Source organism: Sorghum bicolor, chromosome 3 (genome assembly GCF_000003195.3).
Source record: "Sorghum bicolor cultivar BTx623 chromosome 3, Sorghum_bicolor_NCBIv3, whole genome shotgun sequence".
In the NCBI taxonomy this organism is placed as follows: domain Eukaryota; kingdom Viridiplantae; phylum Streptophyta; class Magnoliopsida; order Poales; family Poaceae; genus Sorghum; species Sorghum bicolor.
The window spans coordinates 13,560,961-13,585,696 of record NC_012872.2 but is presented as its reverse complement, the minus strand read 5'-3'; the positions used below and the strand labels follow the sequence as shown (position 1 = coordinate 13,585,696).

At 44.0% G+C, this 24,736-nt stretch overlaps 4 protein-coding genes across 5 annotated transcripts; 2 read left to right on the top strand and 2 right to left on the bottom strand.

Moving 5' to 3' along the window:
* Nucleotides 352-5,467, top strand: LOC110433852 (pto-interacting protein 1-like). 2 transcript variants are annotated; one of them, XM_021456715.1, is made up of 10 exons: nucleotides 415-557; nucleotides 851-906; nucleotides 2,989-3,092; nucleotides 3,230-3,477; nucleotides 3,555-3,681; nucleotides 3,790-4,063; nucleotides 4,141-4,273; nucleotides 4,432-4,518; nucleotides 4,838-4,952; nucleotides 5,118-5,467. In XM_021456715.1, exons 3-10 carry the CDS (start codon nucleotides 3,008-3,010, stop codon nucleotides 5,120-5,122), a joined length of 1,074 nt encoding a protein of 357 aa, XP_021312390.1. In that variant the 5' UTR covers nucleotides 415-557; nucleotides 851-906; nucleotides 2,989-3,007; the 3' UTR covers nucleotides 5,123-5,467. The 2 variants fall into 2 exon arrangements, with proteins under 2 accessions (XP_021312389.1, XP_021312390.1); XM_021456714.1 differs by lacking the exon at nucleotides 851-906 and having other exon boundaries at nucleotides 352-557.
* On the bottom strand, nucleotides 5,587-7,968 carry LOC8078152 (myosin-11). Its single transcript, XM_002455448.2, has 5 exons — nucleotides 7,400-7,968; nucleotides 7,221-7,328; nucleotides 6,671-7,135; nucleotides 6,458-6,559; nucleotides 5,587-6,130 (listed from the first exon to the last, which is right to left on the bottom strand). The coding sequence occupies exons 1-5, from the start codon at nucleotides 7,595-7,597 to the stop codon at nucleotides 5,957-5,959; spliced, it is 1,047 nt and encodes a 348-aa protein (XP_002455493.1). The 5' UTR covers nucleotides 7,598-7,968; the 3' UTR covers nucleotides 5,587-5,956.
* LOC8060302 lies at nucleotides 16,258-18,144 on the top strand. Its single transcript, XM_002457659.2, has one exon. The coding sequence runs from the start codon at nucleotides 16,687-16,689 to the stop codon at nucleotides 17,845-17,847; it is 1,161 nt and encodes a 386-aa protein (XP_002457704.1). The 5' UTR covers nucleotides 16,258-16,686; the 3' UTR covers nucleotides 17,848-18,144.
* LOC8060301 (CBL-interacting protein kinase 1) lies at nucleotides 18,576-23,336 on the bottom strand. Its single transcript, XM_002455447.2, has 13 exons — nucleotides 22,888-23,336; nucleotides 22,715-22,777; nucleotides 21,013-21,084; nucleotides 20,799-20,906; nucleotides 20,553-20,633; nucleotides 20,408-20,461; nucleotides 20,190-20,315; nucleotides 19,892-20,098; nucleotides 19,682-19,783; nucleotides 19,340-19,456; nucleotides 19,177-19,248; nucleotides 19,010-19,084; nucleotides 18,576-18,905 (listed from the first exon to the last, which is right to left on the bottom strand). Exons 1-13 carry the CDS (start codon nucleotides 23,077-23,079, stop codon nucleotides 18,783-18,785), a joined length of 1,392 nt encoding a protein of 463 aa, XP_002455492.1. The 5' UTR covers nucleotides 23,080-23,336; the 3' UTR covers nucleotides 18,576-18,782.

The following is a 24,736-nucleotide window of genomic DNA, read 5'->3' as shown; positions in this document are numbered from 1 at the left end:
CCCTCCATCAAGAAAGTAGCATGCCCGCTCGATCTCCCTCCATCCTCCATTTCGACTGTGTGAGGAGGAGCCCGTGAAAGCAAGGAAGGAAAGGGCAGGGATAAACGAGGAAGGAAAATTAGTCTATGAGTCTCAAACTCGTCAAATGGTATTTTGATAAGTTGGTCGTATTTTATAATGACGATCCTACAAATTCCCATTATATGATGAGAACTCAGGAAAGCCCACCTCTAGCAGCGGCTGAATTCCAAAAACATCACCTCGGGTCCCTGGCGCAAGCGAGATGGGCTCATGATGTGAAACAGTGAACGGTGTGAAACGGTGAAAAAAAAATCAAAAAAAAGAAGAAAAAAAACGGTGAAGCTTATGTTACGCCCACCGCGGGTGAGCAGAGAGAATTCCCAAGGAAAGACCGAAGACTCGGAACCAGTACACCACTACACCAGCTTTCCTTCTCTCCTACTCTCGCTTCTGCGGCGAATTTTCTTGGCCCGCGCCGGCCGCCGTGGCTACCCTGCGCCACCGCCCCCTTCCGACGCCTTCCGGGAAGACAAAAGGTGAGATTTTTTCTTTTGCCGTACTCGCGTTCTCTCCCCTCTTCCAGTTCCAGTACTTTCCTAAAGTTCTTCGAAGGCGTTTATCGGGTGCCGGGGAACGCCTCCCGTCCGCATGAAGCCCCAGCGTGCTGCGGTCCGTCGAGAACCGTCGTTGCCTCCTTTGGCGGCCAGGGTTTCCCCACGGCGGCAGCAAGTGGGAGGATAACCTGCGTGGCTGCGTCGATTGTGACGGATGTGAGTACTGTACGGGTTTGGGGGAAGGTTTGTGTATGATTTAGTTCTTATTTCCATAGGTTTGGACCTGATGCTGTTTCAATTTGCTTGTGATCTGGGATGCGATTACTGGTAGGTAGGTATCTATTCTTCAAGTCCAAAGAAGTAAGGTCTACCTTAATTCTTAGTCCCAAATCCGAATCATTTTTTTTTTCTATCGGAGCTAGTTCTTTGATAATAAGGATACTTCAAAGTGAAGCTTATTTTGGTTGTCCTTGCCCACAATTTGGATATCTATTCTTTGTTTGAAGTAGGTATTTGTTAATCAATCAGTTCTTTGTTTTTATTTCCTTCTGTTTGTTCTGTCATATACTCATATTTTACTGCTTCTGCCTATGTCCTGTAAATGGGATAGACATTGGAATTTGAAACAAATCCAAAGGTCATCAATCATCATTGTCTTATCGCGCTAGTAAAGAGAATTAGATTTCACGATATATATTATATATTTTTTGAATGATGCTTCCCTACGGCGCAGCCTTCATAGGGGGCCAGGGGTGTGGCCGAGTGGCACGAGGATTCAAACCCCCACTGGCTCTACCAAACCACAGGCCTGTCTGCACTGAGCCTACATTTTGGCGCGGGAACCTTTTTGCTTGTAATTAGTATGAGCATTTTTTTTGTTTTAAAGAAAATCCTGAGAAAAAACATGGTAGCAAATTAGCTAACTAATACTGAATGCTTGGTATGGCTTGTAGCGGCTCTTGCTTGTTTAATTAATGTTTTCTATGTGACTTTGTAATAGGTATATTGTTATTTTTGTGTATCCTTAAAAATCTATAGTGGGTTCTAGATGTCTGATTTAGTAAATTACTCCCTCCATAATCTTTTGTAGGCGCCGATAGATCTCACGTTTTTGACGTTTTATAAGTCGTGGAGTAGGTACCGTGGAGTCTAATCAGTGTCCTACCAAAATCTTCGGCAATTACTCATTGATCTAAAATCAAAGCGTTCCTTTGCGTGCAACCCGGGTCCCGGACATGAATTGTTTCTGCTGATGTACTGCATGCATGCTTGGATACATGCAGAACTAATCTGCGGCAACAACGTGGCCGAGTAGAGTACGACACATCATTTACCTGCCACCTCCCTCTCCTAGAGTTCCTTGGTACCTGTAAAACGCCTCTGTGTGCCTTAGAAAAGATTATGGAGGGAGTATTCCATAGCTACATTTATTCTTTGGATCATGCGATGGCGATGACAGGAGGTGATGAGCGTCATCCAGTGCCTTATTTTGCATTCAGCTTCAGTACTCAGAACATAAGTTATTGGATTAATGTTAAGTGGTAGATATATTTAATTCTAACTATGAGATGTTTGCACTGAAGGCATTGCAAAATTCTTCAATGATGTCATGTGGGGCCACTCCTACTCCAGAAGTAAACACGCCAGGGGCGCACGCAGATAACCGCCATAGTGCGCGATCACCGTATGAGAGGAGTGGCCCCACATGACAAATGATCTAGGATTTATTACACATAAAAAATAATGACATCTTGGACTTTATATAAGGATAACTCCATGTCTAGTCTGGAATCTTTGATTTTGTCCTTACTTTTATTTAAAATGCAGAGAGTCGTTTTCCAGTTCTTCTCTATATTTTAATGCAAGTGGTCTTTGGTAGTTTATTTTTTGGTTCTAGTGCCTGCTTGCCATTAAAATTCTTTCTTAGGTCTTCTCCCTTTTGTTGCTAGTGCTTCCAGATATCAAGAATGGAAGTAATTTTAGACAAAGTGCAATCAGATTTTACAGATTCTTGATAGTTGATACTAAAACTGTTAAACATTTATCAGCTGTAGGTCCATAAAACTTTGTTCTCGTGTTATTTGGAAATTCTTTGTTGATGTTACTTATTCAAGAGGAATACATTACTTATTGCATTTTGTTGCAATCTTTATTTATTATTTTGGTATTCAAAATTTTGAGTGACGGTCATGTTTAGGAAGTTGAGTATGTCTGTTAGGTACCTGTTTACCATGTCTACCATGGGGAAACAATCATTTGTGATTTGAACAAATCCTGTTAGTAGGCAGTGCTTTGCTTGTTTGACACATTATTTCCCCCTATTCAGTTGCTTGCAATTTTGGAGGTTTTTTTTTGGTGGCATTTTTAGTTTTTCTGCTTAATGCTTATAAGAGAAAGGTGCTTCATTTCTTAGGTCTTGGCTAAGTTTGAACATGTCGTGCTTGGCATGCTGTGGAGGCGAAGATACTCAAAGAACACCTGATAATGGAGGTCCATACCCTGGTGGCTACCCAGCAAGTAATGTTCCTCTAAATTATATATGTAGCTTAGCATTTCCTAAAACTATTATCCATATTCATATTATCAGCCTCATAACCAAACTATTATCGCAGTAGCTGACTGTAAAATTTACCTGAATTATTATCAACCTTCAGGGGATGATGCTTATCGCACTGCTGATCCAACTCCCAGGGGTGCTCAACCTTTGAAAGTGCAGCCAATTGCTGTCCCCACTATTCCTGTAGAAGAAATTAGAGAGGTCACAAAGGCTTTTGGCGATGAAGCTTTGATTGGCGAGGGGTCTTTTGGCAGAGTATATTTTGGTGTACTAGAAAATGGTAGGAGTGCTGCGATAAAAAAGTTAGATTCAAGCAAGCAGCCAGAGCAAGAGTTTTTAGCACAGGTGTGCATTGATTTTATCAATGAATTGTGCATCTTTGCTAGTCTTTCTTCTTATAAAATATATCTCTACACCTGCAGGTCTCCATGGTGTCAAGGCTTAAGCATGACAATGTCGTAGAGTTGCTTGGTTACTGTGTTGATGGGAACACCCGCATCCTTGCTTATGAATTTGCTACTATGGGTTCTCTTCACGATATGCTTCATGGTATTACTCTGTTTACTTCTAAAATCTAGTGTTCTAATAACTTTGAAATATATTATTCTCTTTAACTTCTTTCCGGATAGCTGATGAGTTTGAATTTGAACTCCACAGGACGCAAAGGTGTGAAAGGAGCTCAGCCTGGTCCAGTCTTGTCCTGGATACAACGAGTGAAGATTGCTGTTGGAGCAGCAAAAGGCCTCGAGTATCTTCATGAGAAAGCGCAGCCTCATATCATACACAGGGACATAAAGTCCAGCAATGTTCTTCTATTTGATAATGATGTATCCAAAATAGCTGATTTTGATTTGTCAAACCAAGCTCCTGATATGGCAGCTCGACTTCATTCGACCAGGGTTCTTGGAACATTTGGCTATCATGCACCTGAGTATGTGCAGTTTTCTTTTCAGTTTCACCGACACCTGTATCCATTTTTTTGCTTAAATGTTGAGAACTTTGGTGTAGGTATGCAATGACTGGACAACTTAGCTCTAAGAGTGACGTCTACAGTTTTGGAGTTGTTCTTCTGGAGCTCCTGACTGGAAGAAAGCCTGTGGATCATACATTACCAAGAGGACAGCAAAGCCTTGTGACATGGGTAAACATTTATATATATTAGCTATTATATGTTTTATAGTTCTACAGTTAGAGGTTATCTTGTATTTGTGCAATATATTACCTTCTTTTAAAAAATACTCATATTTATGCTTTGTGCTGCTTGATGAATCAAAGTAATGCCTATTTTAATGCCTGCAGGCAACTCCACGGCTTAGTGAAGATAAAGTTAGGCAATGTGTTGATTCAAGACTTGGAGGAGAATATCCTCCTAAATCTGTTGCAAAGGTATGATAAGTTATTTAGGTTCTAGTTGTTGCAACCTTTTGACTTGTACCGTTTCAGTTTATTTTTTCATTCACTGTTGTCTGTCGTCAGTTAATGTTAAATGTTCAATACTCCCACCATTCCAAATTGTAAGTCATTCTGCTTTTTTAGATACATAGTAAAAGCTATGTATCCAGACATAGTGTATATTGAGATGCATAGCAAATAATATGTACCTAGAAAGGCCGGAATGACTTACAATTTGGAATGGAGGGAGTACCTTAATGGTTTTGAAACCCTTATTTATCACATTTTCCTGTTCCTTTTGTTGTTCAAATAGTTTGCAGCTGTTGCTGCACTCTGTGTGCAATATGAAGCTGACTTTCGACCAAACATGAGCATCGTGGTGAAGGCGCTCCAGCCCCTGCTGAATGCACGTGCATCCAACAACCCTGGTGAACACACTGGATCACAATCTCCAATTCACCATTTATGACATAGAATACACAATGTCAAGGTTCATTTGTGGAGGAATAGCTGGGAAGCTGGCTGTATATAGATTAGTGCTTGTGATTAGAATTTTGCCCTAGAAGTACCTCATTCGATTCTTGTGGTTGCAGGATGAATGAATGACTGCCGTTGCTTTTACCTGACGAGAGTATCAGAATCAGACAAATCATGCAGCATTGAATTAAGATAAATATGGTGTTTGGCTTATACACTTGACCCTGGATGTTCATCAGGAGATAATCTCTTGCAGTTTCTGGATGTTACCTACTAGTGTCTGTATCCTGAGTGCCATAGACTATAAACTGTGACCTATTGTTCGGTTGCATTCCATCTGGTGTCGGTTAGATCCATGAGGTCAAGCAGCATCCAGTTTGAGGATCCAGTAAAATTCCTCATTGTAGCCTCCGATTCAAAATGATTCGTTACAGTTAATACATGGTCTGGCTTTCTGTTATCACCACACGAAGACGAGGGTATTAGAGCCTGCTTGTTTGAAGGCGAGTAGGCTAAAATGTAAGGCACACAAATATTAGGGCAAGCCAATATTTTGATAGAGCAATCGAATCAAGGTCCTTGGTTCGCTACCAACAAGATAAAGATGGTGCCTTGCCAATATTTTGGAAGGCATTGCCAAAAATTTAGTAAAAATTTGCTTACAGCCATTAATGCATATTTTACATTGCCATCCTGTGATGAGTATCACCATAATTTTACATCACACATTTTCCCATTTCAAATGGCAAAGGCTATAGTGTGGCTTGGACATGGTACAGTCACACTGATATGTCATGGGCGTGATGCCAACAAATTTGGTTTGGATCGTAAAGCAAAATTTGGTGATCAATTACATAGATAATGGCATATCTTTCTTTCGAACAATGAGCTACCTACTGATTCAAACATGTATGTACTTTGGATTTTCTGTACGCAAAAACGATACCGTGAGAGTTCATCGCTTTGCAAGTGTAAATAGAACCAACATTGACATGGATGCTATGAGCTTGAAGGCTGAGCTCTCCCAGAGATTGTGCTTGTCGCCTGAACCACTACAAGTGGGCTGCTCCACGGCCGTCTGATTTCTGACTTCTTTAAGAGTAAGAGCTCTGTTCCTTTTCTCTCTTAGCTGCACAAAGAAAAATGCAGTTGGAAGACCCTTCTGTAATAAAGTATGACAGTGCTAACCTTGCACTGCAGTAGTGAACGTGCTAAATTTGATGGCTTGTAGGAATGGCACATATGTTTGAAGTATTCAACGGTGAACACTGCTGCAGCCTGCAGTCCGTGCATAGCTTGTCCGTTTGACTCGAACCTTGGCAGTATACACTGTTGGGTACTTGGGTTTCAGTGAAGGTGGAAATGTTTCAAGAACACTTGCGTCCTTTGTTGACTAGTAGATGTTTTCTGGGGGAAAAAAATACATGATTTTGATATGAAAAAGCAAAAAAATTACCCTCTGGAATTTCGGTAACCGAGATCGTGGTTCTTGGATGCTGAGTTCAAGTCTTGTTACCCTCCTCTTCATCTCCTGGGCTGTCCTCCGATGCTTGTCCAACTATTTGTCAACAGATTTTAGATGTTACAAAGATATTTCACCCAAGTGAGGCATTTTTTTTTAGGGAATAAGTGAGGCATTTTGAAGCACCATTCATGACTCAAGGTCTACCTGTGATTCTAGTTCCTTGCTTCTGTTTTCCCAGTGAGCAGATAGCACCGTTATACGCTGTCTCAGCTTGGCCACACCATCATCCTCAAGAACCAAATCCTGGTCAATGTTCTCGCTGTTCTTTGATGGAACATCAGAATGGATATTCAGAATCTCGTTTACGATATGAAATCCAGCTTTGGCAAAGGCATCCGTGATGTCAGACTCGGTTCTCAAAGAGCAACAATCTTTGAATTGTCTTAGTGATGGATCTCTGCTCTCGTGGTACTTGTCAAGTTGATTGAGCTGTTCTGATACATTGTTCACCGGAAATTCACCCTCAGTCATCAAGCTGTTCTTATCATTCAGCTTTCCTAACAAATATGAGCAGTGCAGCATCGTTGTCTTGGCTGACACAGCAGTGGACTCTGCAGTAGCTTGGATCACTGAAAGTTGTGATCTGAGACCATCCAACTCATTGCGAAACTGTAGATGAGAAGAATTATTCATCATGGAGCTGTCCGCGGATTTCAATAGCAACTGAAGGAAGTAGAGAGCAAGGGGAGGACACCTGTTCAGTGCTATATAGCGATGCACGCAGCTGCTCATCTTTGTCCTCTAAGCATTTCTGCAGTTTGCTCACCTCATCCTCCAAATTTCTCGCCTTTAGCTCAGCAACCTTTCAACAATTTCCAATCCATTGTGACACAGAGCACCAAAGTCTTACCAATTACACAGAATGAAACATACCTTTCTGGCTTCTAATTCCTGAGCCAGCAACAGTTCCTGTGAAGCAAGCCTGTTCCTGGCATCCTTGAGCTCGGTAGCCATTGCAGTCACATTCCTCTTCAGGGTCAGTTTCTTCTCAACAAGATCCTTCAGCAATGGATCCAACTCAAGTGAAGATGACAACGATGAAGGAATCGCTGTACTCTCTGAAACTGACATCACTCAAAGAAATGGCTGCACTTTTGTAAGCTCAACAGGAAGAAAAACAAACATAAAGACTGCTCTCGGAGGTAACAAGTCTCACAGCATCATGGTGGCAAGACTAATATAAAAATAGCAGAGAACTGAGCTCTGCTTTGATCAAATGGATGCATCTCCACTCGCTGCATGTTGGGTCTGCAAGGAACTCCTCTTAGTTTCCCTCTTCCAGCCAGTGGCCACTGCAGTCTAGTTTTGGACTTCTTTTATAGTAACCTAGTTTGATAATACGCTAACAAAAGGGAAGATTTTATTGTGTCTGCTGCATGCGTCGTGCTGGAGTTGTGCTAAAGCTTCTGAACTGAGATCTTTCGCTTGCTTTGGATCAAGGCCACGAACTTGTGTGGAGCCAGACAATTGCTACTAAATGACATATATGTTGCTTTCATTAGCCATTTCAGACAATCCTGTGGCGGTGGTGAGGGAGCGAAAACAAACCAGTATAATGATCATATACTGATAACTGAGGCATTCAGTTGTCGTCAGTTAACTTGCCTTTGGCTTTCCTTTACATAGTGAAAAAACATATATTTGCGAACACAAGATTGAAATGTGCCCTTATAGTCCGATTTATGATGAGTGATTGTCAACGTGATCTACGAATAGGTTGAGTTGGTGACTAACCTTAGCGTGAGTTGGGTCGTGCACCATGTCTCTTGGCTTGTGGTGTGTAGGTGTAGAGCTCGTTGGCGGTGGTCGACGGCGAGGAGAAAGTCAAGTAGAGACATGTCGTGCCGATATACCTGGAGCGGTGAAGGACAGACGTGAGGCTTGGACCGAGGGACCAGGAGGCCAGATGACCAGCCGTGGTGGCTGATATCTGGGACATCGACAAGTGCAAGTGTACGTGTTGACCAAGTCAAGACCGCAGACGTGCGAGTCGAGTGAGACTCGGTCAGTCGAGGACGGCAATGATAGGTGTCGAGCGGCGGGGGACGCCTATGGAGTACGCTACTCGCGGCCGGTTTGGTGGTTTGGGCCTCAAAACCATCGGTGGCGGGTTTTATGGGTTTGGGCCTCAAAACCCAGGCAGAGGTTCCGAGGAGAAACGGACGACATGTGGCGGCATTGAGGAGTTCGCGTCGAGACAAAGCTATCTCATGAAGGTGCGCGGTGACCATCGGATGAAGATTACCTAGGTTGCACCATAACGCCCTTTGTGTTATGGGTTCGACTCAAAATATCTAGGAGTATCCTGGGAATGTGTAATAGCCCTAATAAATAAGAATGAGAGAGACCCAAACTCCCTCACCTCTCTCATTTCACATTTCCTGCCATCTCTTTAGGTTTTCCCTCCCCTAGAGTTCTTGAGTGTGATAGAGGTCCACAAATCCACAAATTTGTGTAAGCACTCAGATTTTCTTGGGAAAGGAGGTCCCAAATCCTCCTTGTGTCCTCTGAGATTCGATAGCAAATCGCATTTTTTGACCGTGTTCGTGTTCTTCGCATTCTTGCTCTCTTTCCTCTCGTTCTAGGCTCGATTCGCTGTTTTGAGACCAATTTGATTTGTTCTTTTTGCGTTGGCTTGAGATATGACGTGAGTTGAGTCTCCCCATCAACCAATACCTTACGAGCTTGCAGATTGAGTTGATTTCATGGCTAGGGTTCAAGAAACCCCCCTTTTCCCTTCACTTTCGATTTTCCGTGATTTGACTTTAAATTGGGCGATTACCTCTTAGAGGTAGCTTCCCTACTGCCTTGTGATCATACTCACAAAGTTTAGTGGCAGTTGGTGCTGATTTGGTCACAATCGAGAGGATCAAAGGAGGAGGTGATTGGAAATCGCCTGTTTTATGCTCTCTTCACGATTCACAAACAGTCCGCCAATTGGGGTTCGGGTGGAGCTGAAGTTGTTCTTTTTGTGTGTTTTCTGGTTTTTGAACCATGGATTGTTCGGCACCAGGTTGTGGATAGTCCACCATTCACTATGGATTAGTGTCCAGAACTTGGTTCACTCTGTGTTTTCTGCTTTTTGACCTGCGGATAGTTCGGGCCTGACCGTGGATAGTCCACCGTTGTTGTCTAGTTGTGAGTAGTGTCCCTGCTCATTTTTGGTTTGGTGCTGGCAAACAGTTTGACACTCTATCCCAGACAATCTAGCCCATGTGTCACGAACAGTCCGCCACTAGACCCAGGATAGTCTGGTAAACTAGAGTAAGTGCAGTTTGGGTTTGCCCTTTGGGGGTTTGGTTTCTTCGGTGTCCGTGTGTTCTCTGGTTTGTCTAAGACTTTGCCTGAGGTATCTTGCTATGTGTTAGCTCATGTATTTTCACGATCTTGTGCGATGCTTGTGGGTGTGTAGGCTTTGGGGTTCGAACCTGGGACAACAGTTGAAAGTTCTTCAAGAAATTTGAGGCTCCCATTCACCCCACTCTAGTCGTTGTTTCCGATCCTTCAATTGGTATCAAAGTTGATTAAATATCATTTCACCTTAATCGGTCTGTGATCCACGAAGGTGACATGGAGCATGGTTCCGGCAAACCACCGTTTTTCGATGGGACCAACTATCCCTATTAGAAGATTCACATGTTCATACAACTCCAAGGGATTGATTGGCTCATCTAGGAAATTTGTGAGGATACTACCTATGTTGTGCTTGAACCCCATGCTCAAGTCACACAAGATCAAAAAGATTGACACAACGTGAATAGAGTAAGAGTTGTTCTTTTCTCGAGTCTTTTGCTTTCTGAGTTCAAGCGTGTCTCTTTTTGTACTACTGCTCGAGAGATCTGGGTGAGGCTTCAGAGCTATCATGAGGGTACAACCCATGTCAAAACTAGACTCTATGAGATGTGCAAGAGAGAGTATGAGAACTTTACTCGGCTTGATGGTGAGTCCATCGATGCCATATTTTCTCGCTTTGAGACGATCATCAACAAGATGCGAGTAAACAAGGCTCAGCTACCTTATGATGATCATGAGAGGGATCTCAAGCTTCTATATGTCCTAGATCAGAAGGTATGAGATGTGAAGGTGTCTACCATCATTGAGTCTTTGAACTATGACACCATCACCATGGATGAGCTTTTCAGCAAGCTCAAGTCCATCAAGATCGACTACTAGACCCAAGTCAAGCTCAAGAATCCCTCTGCACTATCTATGGCTTTAGTCTTAGGTAATGGTTCAAGTTCTTCAGCTAACCCATCACATATATCATTTGCCTTGTATTCTTTGGTGTCTGTCATAGAGGAGCAGTTGGAGGCCCTTAGGGATGATGAGTTGGTGTTGATCATCGGCCGGTTCTTGCAGTTTCACAACAACCGCTTGAATCACCGTTGGGGTGGTGATCAAAAGGTGGGCCACTACAATTGTGGAGATCCTGACCACTTCGTCGCCCACTACCCCAAGAAGAACAACCACTCCTCCAACAAGTACAACTCTAGCAAGCGCAAGGACGAGCACAACTACAACTTTGACAAGCACAAGTCAAAGAAGGGATTCAATAAGGAAGCGCTCAAGAAGATGTACCGCAAGAAAGCCAAGGCTCAAGAGTGTGCTTTTCTTGCTTCCCTCAACGACCTCAACAATGACTCTGGTGATGATTGTTCCTCTTCTCCCTCGAGTGATGATGAGTCCAAGAGTAAGATGGAGGAGAATCTTACCGGTCTTTGCTTCATTGCCTATTCCACTCATAGAGGCTTCTGCACCATGGCGGTTGATATCAAGGTGAAGGCCAACAAGGACGAGGTCTCCTTCGATGATGACACCTCTGAGGTATCCTCTTCTATCGATGACCTTGTCGCTGAGTTTGATAGCATGAATGACACCTCGATTAGTCAAGATAAGTTGCTCAAGCGTGCTACCTATGAGAGGAAAGAGTATAAGGACAAGCTAGAGTTAGCGCTTAAGGAGCTTGAGGCTGCTAAGAAGTGTGTTATGGTAGTGTCTAACGAGGTTGAGTGCACCTTTAATGGTGAGGAGAAGCAGTTTGTAGTTGTTTGACCATCAGGTGTGGTTAGAACTGACTCTACTAACAAGCCAATATCATAGTCATTTGGGTATCTTGGAGCACCCAATAGCCTTCTTAGTCATTTGGTACACTTGCATGGCCGTCAGAGGTCTTTGGGACAATGATGGGTGCTTGTGGGCCCTATTATTTGGAAGGTTCTGCCACATCAGCCTAGCCCATGATTCTAGAAGAAAGCGTATTGAGGCGTGACTTCGACTCTGAGTAGAATAATGCCTGGACTAGTCAGATTATTATAGAAAGTACATTCTGTATTAGAAATAGAATATTATTTATGAATTCGTCTAGGATAACAAACTGTCTCTTAGCCATCTCTACTAATATAAAGAGAGGATGAGGGCACCCCTTGTAACAATGAAAATACCACACAATCAATAAAAGGCTAACGCCAATTGGATGTAAAGGCTTGTACTCGAGATCAAACTCAAGGTCCCAAACTAGGATGAATCGACTGTATCTTGCATTAACCATCGAATTCTAGCATATGCCAAAGCCTAAATAACTGTCTTAGGTATCCCCATGGTAGGCTATTGGTGGTGAAACATCAACATCTTCCACTTGTTCTGGTGTATCCTTGTGGTTTGCAAGAGCTTGTGTCTACCTTTGTGTAGTTCAGGTAGACATCAATCCATTGTGTGTGGTTGGGAGAAATCTTTTGTCATAGGTGGCTTCCTAGAGTAGCTGTTAGCCACCAGTTCATCAGGTTGCATGGGGTCAAGTTACCCCCTACCCTTTTGATCCTATGACGAGAAGATTAGGAAAGTCCCTACATTAAGTTGCTTAAGTCAAAGACCCTTGGGATTAAGCTTTTCTTGTCTCCTAATATCGCTGCATCAATCATCTTACTGAGTTGGCACAAAGCCCCAAGGTGCTATTGTTGGGGGAATGCCCTTGCAACATCACCTTTGCCTCTCCATCACCTAGGATAGAGCCCTCGCTAGCACCTACCGCCATGGAACCCTTACTACAAGGCCTCACTGTTGGTCCATCAATGGCACCAAGTCGGTGCATTTGTTTCCTCAGATACCTTCGCTAGAACTATATGTGTCTCCCGCACTAACTTCCCTAGAAAAGGTATCATCATGACGTCTTGTCTTTCAAGGTCGAGGGTTTGTTCCGAAGCTAACTAGCCGGGATGAATCTTTTGAGCCACCCCTAGGCGTCGTCACATGGGCTCATCAAAGAGGGGTATCGCAAATAGGGAAATATAATGGCATCAAGTAGGTGGTTGAATACAAAGTGTTAAATGACTAAGATTCCCCCAAGTATGTGTAAAAATATTTATGGGTATTAAATGCCTAAGATTTCCCCAAGTGTGTGGAAAAATGTTCCCATTCAATTCTGGTGCAAGTGTAATTTCATCGTGCCCCTTGGTATGGATTATAAATACTCAACGGGCATGACTATAGAGATGATGAATTAATGGCCACTTACCCCTAAATTTATTAGGCCTCTAATGTGTTACCTTTGCTTTCCTCACTTCCTTCTTTGCTTGTATTGCACCCTCGGCCTCCACCTTGCTGCCTCCCAATGAGGGTTTGAAGGCTGCTTGGAATTCCCACAACTACTAACTACCACGGTGAATGCTTCATCGGTCCTATCTATGTAGAATCTTGTGCTCACTAGCGATGTAGGAGCCCAACACATAACGCCCATGAGTGCTCTAGCTCCATTTTTGTTTCTACGCATGACTACAACATAACCAAATGAGAGAGGAAGAGAGGGGAGACACACACATTGATGAAGTCCTTGTCATAGAGGTATGCTGATGAAGTCATCGGTGGAGTTGTTGACCTTGCAAGGGTGACTTTTGTAGTGCTCCTCCTCATCGAGATTCATTAGACATTGGGTCATGAAGAAGTTAGGTGAACCTAACAACACACAATTGCACCATGCTATCAAATAACCACCCATGCTGCCCCTACATAGATCTAGCAAATAAACACATGGATCATTAACTAGAGTGAGCCGAACCATCTCCATTATCTTCTAAGTCCCACAGGCACCATTCACCAGGTCATCTACCATGGATTACGTTGAGGAAGGCACCAAGGTAGGAGCACCATGAAGTAGGTAGGGTGAAAGGTCCTAATATGGCTAGAGAAGGGGTGAATAGCCTATTAAAAAAAATCTACAAAGTCACTAGAGCAAGGAGTTAGTAAACAACAAAGCAAAGCTTTTTGCTCTAGCTCTATTGAGGGTTTGCAAGGCACCTATCCCAATAATTCTAGTTAGTAAAGTCACTAGTCACACAAGAGCTAAGTCACTGCAAGCTACACTAGTGAACTAAGCTACACAAGACAAAGTTAGATACTAGAGCTAACTACACTACTTTGCATGAATGTAAAAATAGAGGATATAATCTTTATACCACCATATAGAGGATGAACCAATTACCAAAATATGAACAATCAATCACTGAGAGAATGCCAATGAATCACAGTTGAGACACTAATTTTCCTCCCAAGGTTCATGTGCTTTCCATCATGCTAGTCCCCATTGTGTCGACCAACACTTGGTGGTTTGGTGCCTAAGAGGTGTAGCACAAACCTTGTCCTTGCTAGAACACCACAAGAACCTACCCACAAGTGAGGTAGCTCAATGACACACCCAATCTACTAGAGTTGCCTTTGGTGCTCTGTCGAGGAAGGCAGAAGAACCCCACAGAATCACCAAGAGATGGCCATGAACAATCACCAGCTCATGTCAATGCTCCTTCGCTGCTCCAAGCCATCTAAATGGCAGCAACCACCAAGAGTAACAAAAAAACCATAGCTCAAATGATCCCCAAGTGCCATTAGATGCAATCACTCATGTAAATGCACTTAGAATCACTTTTAATCTCAAAAAGATGATGAATCTATGAAGAAGATGAGTGAGAGGAGTTTGCTTAGACTCACAAGGATGTTAAGTATGTCAAAGTGCCAAGAGAGTGAGCCCCAAGCCAGTCAAACACTATTTATAATTGTCCCTAAAGAACAGAGCCATTACCCCCTAGGATAGTCCTCTATCAGGGGCATCGGACGAGCCGACACTTAGGCATCGGACGCAGTCCAGTGTCTGATGCTGCCTTGACAGCCGCTCTAGATCGCTACCACATGTCCTCAGTCAAACAATGATCCGTTGATCTCTAATGGTCACTTAAATATTAAAGTTCTCAGTTGAGAGGCGTCGGACACGTCAGGTGCTACGCACCGGACGCGCGACCCTCACACCGGACGCTACTTAGAGAGTTCAAAAACTACTTGGGGCTGCGTCGGACGTGTGTGACGGTGGTCCACTAGACACACCTCAGTGTCCGATGCGCACAACCTGAAACTCGCTCGCGACAGTTGCTGACGTCACAAGTCACTAGACACTGAAACAGTGTCAGACCAGCGTCTGACACGAACCCGTCGAACGCTCTCATGCTTCACTCAGAAGAATGACATTAAGTCACAAAGCACTGGACGCTGGACTAGCGTTTGACGCCTTCGCTACCAGCGTCCGGTGAGTGCTTTAGCTTGTGGTCATCACCACCATCACCATTATCCTTTAGCTCCTTCACTTAGCATGTATCAACCTTATCTAGTCTACACACACTTAGCATAGAGGTTAGTATTTTGAGTTTCATCAATTTTCTAAAACTAAACTAGGGCTTTCACAGGGGTCCTTTGTGTCATTAGTAGAGATAGGGGCCGCATGACACTATCGGTTGAAGTGCAAAGGCCATGCGCAACTATCAATTGGAGGGTAGATATACTGACCATCAAAGGGATGCCACAGACCTAGTGTTGACATGTGAGATATGTAAAGTGAGAGAGGTATGGTAGGAAGGAAAGATCGAGGGATGGGTGAAGCATTGATCAGAGATCAAGGAGAGGGAGGCACTAGTGGGAACGATAGACTGTGGGAGGACAAAGGGAGAAATGTGTTGCTCGGTGAGGAGAGACCAAGGGAGGGAGGGGTGCTTGATGGGGAGGAGAGGTTGGCGGCTGAGATTGAGATGAGGAGGGGTGTTAGTTTCTAGGATTGGAGGGAGGCTAAATGGGCCTAGACCTCAATTTCTAGATAAGGGTCTTTTAAGGGGTACACCTTTAGAAATGGTCCTCATTTTTAGTGGCGAACATCTTAAAAAGTCCACCTTTGTTAGTTGATTTTTGAAGATTATTCGTATATCACTGTAAATGGTAACCGCCTTTGAAAATCCTGACGCATTTTAGCAGATTGGAACATATTTTGCTTGCCTCTCAAAATAAAGAATTGTCTCTTGAAATTGTTGGTAGTAGTGTCAAGATAAATGACCTACAATATATTGTAAGTTGTTATTCCAGTAGAAATAAAATAGGAATCATAGTGAAGAATAGCATAGATATTTATTAATATTTGGTTTTCCTAACATATGATTCAAGGAATAAAACCATAATACTGTTAGAAAATTAAATAATAATAATAATAATAATAATAATAATAATAATAATAATAATAATAATAATAATAATAATAATAATAATAATAATAATAATAATAATAATAATAATAATAATAATAATAATAATAATAATAATAATAATAATAATAATAATAATAATAATAATAATAATAAATTCTACCAATGTTTTTCTCCAAACCCTAGCTGCCACTATCCCCTTTCCACCCACCCACCCACGCCGCCGCCTTCCAGAGCCTATAAGACTACCAATGTTAGCGTCCTGCCATAAACATCCCGCTTTCCTATTCATCGACCATACACCTAAATCTCGGCGTATCGCCATAAAGAAATCCTCTATATGATTAAGCTCTGAGATGGAAACTATCATAGACTTTCGATCTTGATGTACCTCATACCCGCCGCGCCGCCGCCGCCGCCACCGCTGTGTAGGTAGATCTCTATCGCCGACGAGTTGTGGCCTGCTATTTAGAAATTTCTAATGGCTCAAGAGAAGGGGAAAAATATTGTTACAGGTATTCTCTTATCCATGGAAATTTTACATTGGTTTGGGTTGAGAATTTTCAGATTTGTGAAATATTGAGGTCAAACCCTTTTCTCGAGAAACCCTAATCGACTAACACCGGCCCTTCTTATTTCGGCCCAGCGCCACCGATGAATTCCCCGCCCAGGTCGTTTCCAATTCCATTCCGGAAGCACTACGGCTGTGACGGCGACGGCTGCGCCTCCGATCCGGATACCTGGCCTCTGCACCGCGTGCTACGCCGTGGCGTGCCCTGCCGCCTCTGCAGCTCCTGTCTCATCCTCTCCCACCGCTCGTTGTACTGCTGCCGCTGCTTCTACCTCGTAACCTCGCCGTCGTACGACTTCGACGATCGCGACGTGCTCCTGGCCCCTCCAGCACCAACCGTCACCTGTCAGGTTTGCCGCGAAGCCGTGGCGCACCTCCCGTGCCTCTACAAGGAGCCCGCCGACGACGACGGCGCCTTCGTCTGCCCTCCCTGCACCGCGGCCCAGAACGGATGGCCCTTCACCTACGCGCCGTCCTGCAGGAAGCAGATCGACGAGTGCGGCGCGAGGGTCCTCCTCCTGGCGTCGCGCATGGCGCTGGCTTTGCTGCAGCGGCACGCGACCGCGACGCGCGCAGCCGCGGAGCGGCTGGCCTGGGAGGCGGCGGAGGCTCGGACGAGGGCGAATGACGCTCTTGGCGTGGCCAACGACATCGCTATGAAGGAAGATCCTTCCTGGGTCGTGCCGCAATCCCCCGAGAATGACCTACCACTACCAGCGTCTGAAGAAGAAGAAGAAGAAGAAGAAGAAGAAGAAGACGACGACGACGACGACGAGGCTGAGGCGAACGTGGGGAACGTGATGCTGGTGCGGCGCAACGAGATGCCATCGCTGGCCACGCTAACCATCGGCACGGCGAGCAGTGTTGCGCCGATGGCTCTCGCCGTGGCCAAGCACACGCCTCCGTCGTCGTCACAATCAAAGCCGCTTTTCGACCTCAATGAGAATACGGTTGAGAATGACCTCAATGACAACGCTGCTGAGAATGAGGCAGAGGCTGTCCAGGCTGAGCCCACCCCACATCGGGCGCCTAACTCTTTCAACGTGAAGGAGGTGGCGATTAACTCCTTCAACACGAAGGAACTGGCAATGGCTGCTGCGGAAGCAGCCAGGGCACCGCTGACGCTGCAGCTGTTCCCGAGCGGCAAGGCAAGCTCCAGTACCAAGATGCCGTGTACCAAGAAGCCGCGTACCAAGAGGCCGCGGACGCTGCAACTCTTCAAAAATGGTGAGAAGAAGATGTAAGAATGCTTTATGATCGAGCTTCATGCTGCCAAACTGATGAAGTGCTGTTGTTGTGAGGTGTTTTGTTCTATACTTGATCTGAACTTCCTAAGCTTTTGAGCCGCCAGTGATTTCAGGTGGGGGGCATTTATGCTACTTGCGTGCCCCATAATTGAATTTCAGACCAGTTCTTGTTGAATTGTTAGCTTATGTGACATGTATCGTCTCTTACATTACAGCTTGGTTTGCACTTTGTGCATACCAATGTATCATGCTATTTGCAGTTACATGTATGATGCTTGATGTATCGTCTCTTAATATCTTGGTTTGCACTTTGTGCATGACTTTGTATGATGCTATTTGCATTGAATAATGTAATGGATTCAGGGTGTTTGAAACTTGATTCAGAATGTTGCTTGCTAGTTTAAATTCTGAATCCTCCATGAGGTCATCTCAATATCCATACAGTTATTGTGCGCTTTTACTTAGCCATTGTTTGGATGCTCATGTATCTACCTTAATCCATGTGTGTTGGAGTGGTTGGTGTGGAACTTAAACTGGATTGAGGTGAATACATGGACATCCAAACAATGTAATGGGTTCAGGGTGTATGATGTCGAGGCCCGCTATCTGCATAGTGTTTCTACTGTCAGTTTGAAATGTCTACAAACCGAAGTGATTATCTGTATGAAATTTGCTCCCCAGCTTACGGTCTCCAGGACAATTCTTCTGATTTGGATGTAACCTTCAAACGAACATTTGATCTAGCAATACTTAGAAAGATTAGAAAGTATGCAACATATCATTTCTTATATTATTATATATATATATTCAACTTGGTGGCTAATTTGCACCGCTCGCTTTGTACACTATATTCATGATCCTAATCTAGAATTGCATCAGGAACGAGCATGTTCCTCATCCCCTCTGCCCAAAACCACATAGGGAAGCAATGATCAGAACCCAGATAGAGGGAACGCTTCGCCATCGAGGCTCGAAAGATCGTCACTCAGTGATTCAGTCCTCATAATCTGCTCTGTCTTGCAGGCCCCTAGCTCATCCGAGAGCCTCTCGCACAGCTGTGGTACATTTCAACAGAATTGCACTTTTAGATGCAGCACTTCATATACATCTGCAATAATTTAACTGGCAAAAGAATGTAATATTCGGTGTGCATCGTTACCTGTCTATACAATGTAGAGTCCCCATGGGATTTCCTAAGTTCTACAACATATAATGATGGCCCAAGCTCAAACACCTGAAAGATCATAATTGTACTGTAAGATCAACTTATATATGTTCTTTTCTGCATTGTATAGAATAAAAGGAAGGTGTCCTGTGTCATTTTACCTCAGTGCACACCAAAAATGATGACGGATTCCTGGACTTCTTGGAACATTTGCTATTCTTCAAGACTTTGAGCTGCAAAACAGCATGACTTTTAGTTTAGTTCAGCTATCCTATCAATTTATATAAAACTATGCTATGGTGATTATAATACATGCTTATCTACCTTGCTTGCCCCCCTATGAACTTCGAATCCCATCTCCATCGCAACGCTCTCAATCTTGTCGAATAAATCCTTGGGTGGATGCGTTGAAGTGAACCGAATCTTTCTTTGAGCTGCATCCTGCAATGAATACACGAACCATAAAAGTGAGGTAGATTTCCATGTCTCACTTTTTTTATCAACATTCAATTCTCAATGTGCAGGTATCCAGATAAGCTCATCGGGGTAGTGTTGACTGAGCTATATGCGATTTATAGAGAAAAGCGTGGGCTATACTACGTTGTGCTGTTAATTGAACTATACAAATATAGGGAACCAATGAAAAGAAAATGTATAAACACTAACCTCTTCCTCAAATAAACCAGAAAGATCAAGGGAAGAAGCCATTCCGATCAACTGAAAAGCATTGATATGAGTACACTTTTCTTGTGCTGGTTCTTCAATTTGCTTCAGGAACAAGAAATCAACAGTCAGCTTTATTCAATATGAAACCAAAAGAATGAGTAGTTTATCCTATTCCTATGTCCTCTCAAAATTAACTTTATCTTTATATACCTCTTTTATTGAGAGAACTGAACCGGAAAGGACATCTTCATCATCATCGTATGGAACAGCAGGTACATAGTCCTTCTTGAACCACTCATGCTCTCTGATCCCTGTGATGTTGATCCTCTTCATTGGATTTGGTTCAAGGATCCTTTTAAGAAGGTCCTGTGCGGCAGGTGAGAGCCACTTTGGGATCTGACAGTCTCCCTTGAAAATCTATATACCAACAGAGCAATTTGGTACTGTCAAGATGGTCTCTCAACTTCTATAGATTGCAAAATTTCAGAGCTTATTTTGTGATACCAACCTTCTGATAAAGAACAACAAGATTCCTATCATCAAAGGGAAGGTAACCAACAAGCATCACATAAAGAATTACTCCACAAGACCAGATATCTGACAAGGAGCCATCGTAACCTCTGTTTTGCAAAACCTGCATAATTTATCACACAAATTAGCACCTAGAGGAGAAATGAAAGAACTTTGCTTATTTCGTACTACTTTCTGCATGTTGTCGGTTTTTACCTCAGGAGCTATGTAATTGGGGCTGCCACATGTTGTGTGCAGAAGTCCATCATTCTGAAAGTTGTGATATGTTGTTTGGTAAATTATGTATACAGAAGAATAATTATATACACGGAACAAAGTTGAATAAATCATATCATCGTACCCCGAGATGTTGAGGTAGAGCACTGAGGCCGAAGTCAGAGATCTTGATGTTGCCTTTCCTATCAACAAGGACATTCTCTGGCTGTAATAGTAGAATAAAGAAGAAAATTGCTGTCACAAAAGAATCAAAGCCCTACTTGAGTTCCACGCTGTCAAGTAGTACATGAATGCAAGAGAAACAACTGATAAACAACTTCTGGCATCTACAAGCGGATGTAACGACAGATTAACAATTATATGTGAATACCTTAAGGTCTCTGTGGTAGACACCTTTATCATGGCAGTAGCTGACACCATCAATTAGCTGCTGGAAAAGCCTCCTGCCCTCATGTTCAGACAGTTTTCCCTTTATAGCCTTTGATAGTTAAAATGGAAGCAGAAAAAAAAAAGCGTTAAAAAAGATGAGGCACTAGTTTTACATGCAAACAAACAGTATTGACGATGAAGTTTTGGTGGCTTACAATCTTGTCGAAGAGCTCGCCTCCATTAACAAACTCAAGCACCATGTAAATCTTTGTTTTACTAGCAGCAACCTGCAGAGAGAAATTGATCCCAATATCAGTCACCGATCCTTTTTTTTTCCTTCCAGTTTCACACAGGTCACACAATTATTGATATTTTCAGCAACTAAGCGATTGCTGCAGGCAGACAAATTTAGCTTCTTTCCCTGCATCTTTTCTTTCCCCGGTTCAGTTTGGACGTTTGGTCCTCATCACAATTATTATTACCCTGAATGCTCAAGGCTTCTTTTGGTAGTACTAGACGTACTCGATGCCAGTGTTTTGTAGTGAAAAAAAGGGCTTTCGTTTGGTGAGGGAGCTGTTGAGCCTGCTCCTCTAAATCATCAATCAATCCCCCAAACTGTTCACGGCTCTCTCGTCTAGAGCACGGTGATTGGTGGTTGCTGCAAGCCAGTGACTGCTCTGGAGAGCCCAGAGATCGATCACAGGAAGGCACACAGAGTTGATGACCGCGGCCTGGGGGGATAGAGGAGCCAAAGGGGCCGTGGAACACGTGTGCGGGGCCCGCGTGACAAGTGTCCGCGAGAAGGCCCACGCGGTGTGGGTGACTTGGTGCACCCAGCTCACGAGGCATGGCCCCAAGAGTACCCGCCTGGCCAGATGTACCGGGACCGTGTGAGGCCGACGTGGCGGGCCCAGCAGGGAGCCGGCCACATGGCTCGACCGGTAGCCCCACAAGAGGCATAGAATATGCGTACCGCCCGGTGGGCCCGGCCCTTGGTGGCTACTGTGGGGTGGGTACCGGAAACCATTCGGCCGTGGCCGGCTCTCGGGTTGTTCATTCATTCATCAGTAGACACGAGACGTGCCTGACGCTTTCAATGTGATCACTTGGGATTCGGAACTGTGACTGTGAGGCTTGAAATGTCTCTGTTGAAATGCATATGGTTTTCACCACAAAATAAAAAGCAAACTTTTTTTTCCTTGTTATTACTACCACAAATCCACAAGCAATTTCACACCCAAAAAAAAATCTGGGCAAATCGCATCGTTTTCTTGCAAATTTTTTTTGTTGATGAGTTTTCATTTCAAGGAACCCGTGAGCCTTCTTTTTTTTTCTGCTTTGGAACCCACAGAGGCGAAGAGCCCGTGAACTAGACTAGACTAGACTAGACTAGACAGGCATCTATGGCGGTGTGGCGAGGCGAAAGCGCATCATGCCCCACCGTGACCGGGCATGGAACCAAACACAGAGCTAGCGGCCGGAGTAAACTCCGGCGAGATGCCGTGCGGCGTCGATGGAAGGACGACCGGCCGGCGGTCAAAGCTCCCGCCGGCGTTTTCCGCGTGAACAGCATTTGAGACGCAAGCGACGAGAGCTAGCAGAGCAGAAATTTGTTTGTTTTGTTTATGATGCAATGCAAGAATCTCATCCCGGCCGCGCAAGCAAAACCGCTAATCCTTATCTTGGTTCCAAGTAAAAGCCAAACTTTTTCCGTTACTTGCAAGTTTGTACAACTTGCTAGCCTAATCTCTGCAGGTTCGATCGTCAGATTATTTCTAGCGTCATCATAGCAGTCCACAGGATCGGACCCTACGCGTCTCACACAAAGAATTGGGAGAGCAGGAGGGAGAAGCATCCAGCAAGAAATGAACCAGGAGGAGGTTGAGGTTTGGTGTGACACACGCACACGCCACGCACCTCGTGCAAGCGGACGACATTTGGGTGCTTGAGCAGCTTGAGCGTCCCGATCTCCCTCCTAATCTGCCAACGCCGCGCAGGGAAGCTGGTGTGTCAGTAATGGAGGATGGTCGACCGGCCGGCCGGGCGCGGCGGCGGCGGAGGACTGGACTGAAATTCGAAACCGGCGGTACCTGGTCGTCGATGCGGAGGGAGAGGATCTTGCTGCGGTCGAGGATCTTGATGGCGAAGTGGCCGCCGGTGCCGATGTGGCGCGCGTACTTCACCTTGCCGAAGTTGCCTTCCCCGAGGGTCCGCCCGATCTCATACCTCCCCAGCAGCGACGCCCGCGTGCACTCCGCCCCCGCCGGCTCGCCGTTCACCATTCACAAACGCACGCGCGCCGGATTGGGTTGCCGAGAGTGGTTCTCGGATCGCCTCTCTCTCTCTCTCTCTGTCTCGCCGGATTGCTGCAGCTGCCGACCGAGCTGGGCTCTCTGGGATGGATGGAACCGGCCGGCCAGCTGAGGAACGGAACGGCGGATGGATGGATGGATGAGGCAGGGAGAGGAGGTGGAGGAAGAGGGTGGAAGGGGCGGGGTACTTATAGCTCCTGTCTGTCCTGCTCTTCTTCTAGCCTCAGTCGTCTACTTCTTCCCTTGTTGTCTCTTGTGTTGCAGGCAGAGCCTTTTCGGTTGCTTGCTTGCTTGCTCTCTCCGTGGCCTCAGCCTGAGGTTCCGTGACATGTAACCGGATGGGCAACTGGTAAACGCACACGCAAAAGCCTCTGTCGACGACTATTAACTATAGAGTATTGTTAAACAAAAAAAAAACAATGGGACAAATCCACGCGGGCTTGCTGCTGCTATGTCCACCAGAGCTTCGTACCGCCACACAATAAATAATAAATGAATAGTCACCAAGCCAATGAATGACGCTTCGGTTTGATTACTTTGTTTGGTTGATCGTTTCTACGTTCTGTGGCTAAAAAATAGTGGTTGTCGATAAAATGAACCAATTCCAACGAAACATCCAATAAGATATAATCAAAAGATGGTTTAGTTTTGCTAGGTGGTCAAACAAATAGCCATATACCTTAACCGAATGGCTACAAACTCTAGACACAAATATATATACTTCATATCTTTGTTCTTTTCTCTAAGAGTCCTCTTCAAATTTGACGCGGCCAATACTAATACAATGTTAAAGAGTTTCATTTAAAAAAATCTAGCAAAATAGAGACGAGTTTGTCAATCAGCTTGCCAAAGAAAAACCATGTGGTGTGGTAATCAAACATTGTTAACTCATTTGAAGTTTTGTCAATAGTTGGATTTTTTGTATTTGATTCCAAAAGGAGTTCAATTTTGTGCAAATAGTACTTGGTCCGTCTTAGTGAAAATTACAAAATTTAGATTATAATTTTGCCTACTTACAGACACCCTAAAATGGGATCGGTATCATTGCCTAACATAGAGGAACTTGACTACACAAGCTATTGTTGCATCTCAATTGTCGCACAACCATCACAATCACCTGTTTTACTTCGGTGGTGGAAGCCACTAGAATATGTGATTTGCAAGGATTCTATGGACTCTCTACAAATGTAATCACAAGTAAGCCTAAACTCTTGTGGTATTTTTGTATTTTTTTGAAAACAAAAAATCTACCACGTTTGCTAAGTTGACAATTCACATGCTAGCTTGTAGTATGTTTACACTATACTTCAATTTTTTATGTACGAAGGTCACTCTATGCAACATACACACACATAACAGTTTAAGTTATCTTTTTGCAACATATAGGTCTTATGTTTCTATTTCTCTTGTGGCAAGATTTCTACTACTCCCTCCATTCTAAATTATAAGTCACTTTGACTCTTTTGATACATCGGTTTTGCTATGTATTGATAGTAAAATTAGTGTACCAAAAAATTAAATCAACTTATAATTTAGAACAGAGAGAAATAGTAAGTATGATTTATCTTGTGTAGCTGAAAGCAGTGGCGGATTTAGGGGTATTTTCCAGTATTTCTGGGAATATCCA

Bases quoted from the DNA above. Each gene is read 5' to 3' on its own strand.
- LOC110433852 (XM_021456714.1), top strand. From the start codon at position 367: ATGTTACGCCCACCGCGGGTGAGCAGAGAGAATTCCCAAGGAAAGACC. The intron at 3,093-3,229 runs GTAATGTTCCTC...ATCAACCTTCAG, and splicing joins CCCTGGTGGCTACCCAGCAA to GGGATGATGCTTATCGCACT. The intron at 3,682-3,789 runs GTATTACTCTGT...TGAACTCCACAG, and splicing joins TCTTCACGATATGCTTCATG to GACGCAAAGGTGTGAAAGGA.
- LOC8078152 (XM_002455448.2), bottom strand. From the start codon at position 7,597: ATGTCAGTTTCAGAGAGTACAGCGATTCCTTCATCGTTGTCATCTTCA. The intron at 7,329-7,399 runs GTATGTTTCATT...AATTGTTGAAAG, and splicing joins AGGAATTAGAAGCCAGAAAG to GTTGCTGAGCTAAAGGCGAG. The intron at 6,560-6,670 runs GTAGACCTTGAG...GTTGACAAATAG, and splicing joins GCAAGGAACTAGAATCACAG to TTGGACAAGCATCGGAGGAC.
- LOC8060302 (XM_002457659.2), top strand. From the start codon at position 16,687: ATGAATTCCCCGCCCAGGTCGTTTCCAATTCCATTCCGGAAGCACTAC.
- LOC8060301 (XM_002455447.2), bottom strand. From the start codon at position 23,079: ATGGTGAACGGCGAGCCGGCGGGGGCGGAGTGCACGCGGGCGTCGCTG. The intron at 21,085-22,714 runs GTGCGTGGCGTG...TTCTCTCTGCAG, and splicing joins ATGTCGTCCGCTTGCACGAG to GTTGCTGCTAGTAAAACAAA. The intron at 19,085-19,176 runs GTAAAATGACAC...ATGATCTTTCAG, and splicing joins CATTTTTGGTGTGCACTGAG to GTGTTTGAGCTTGGGCCATC.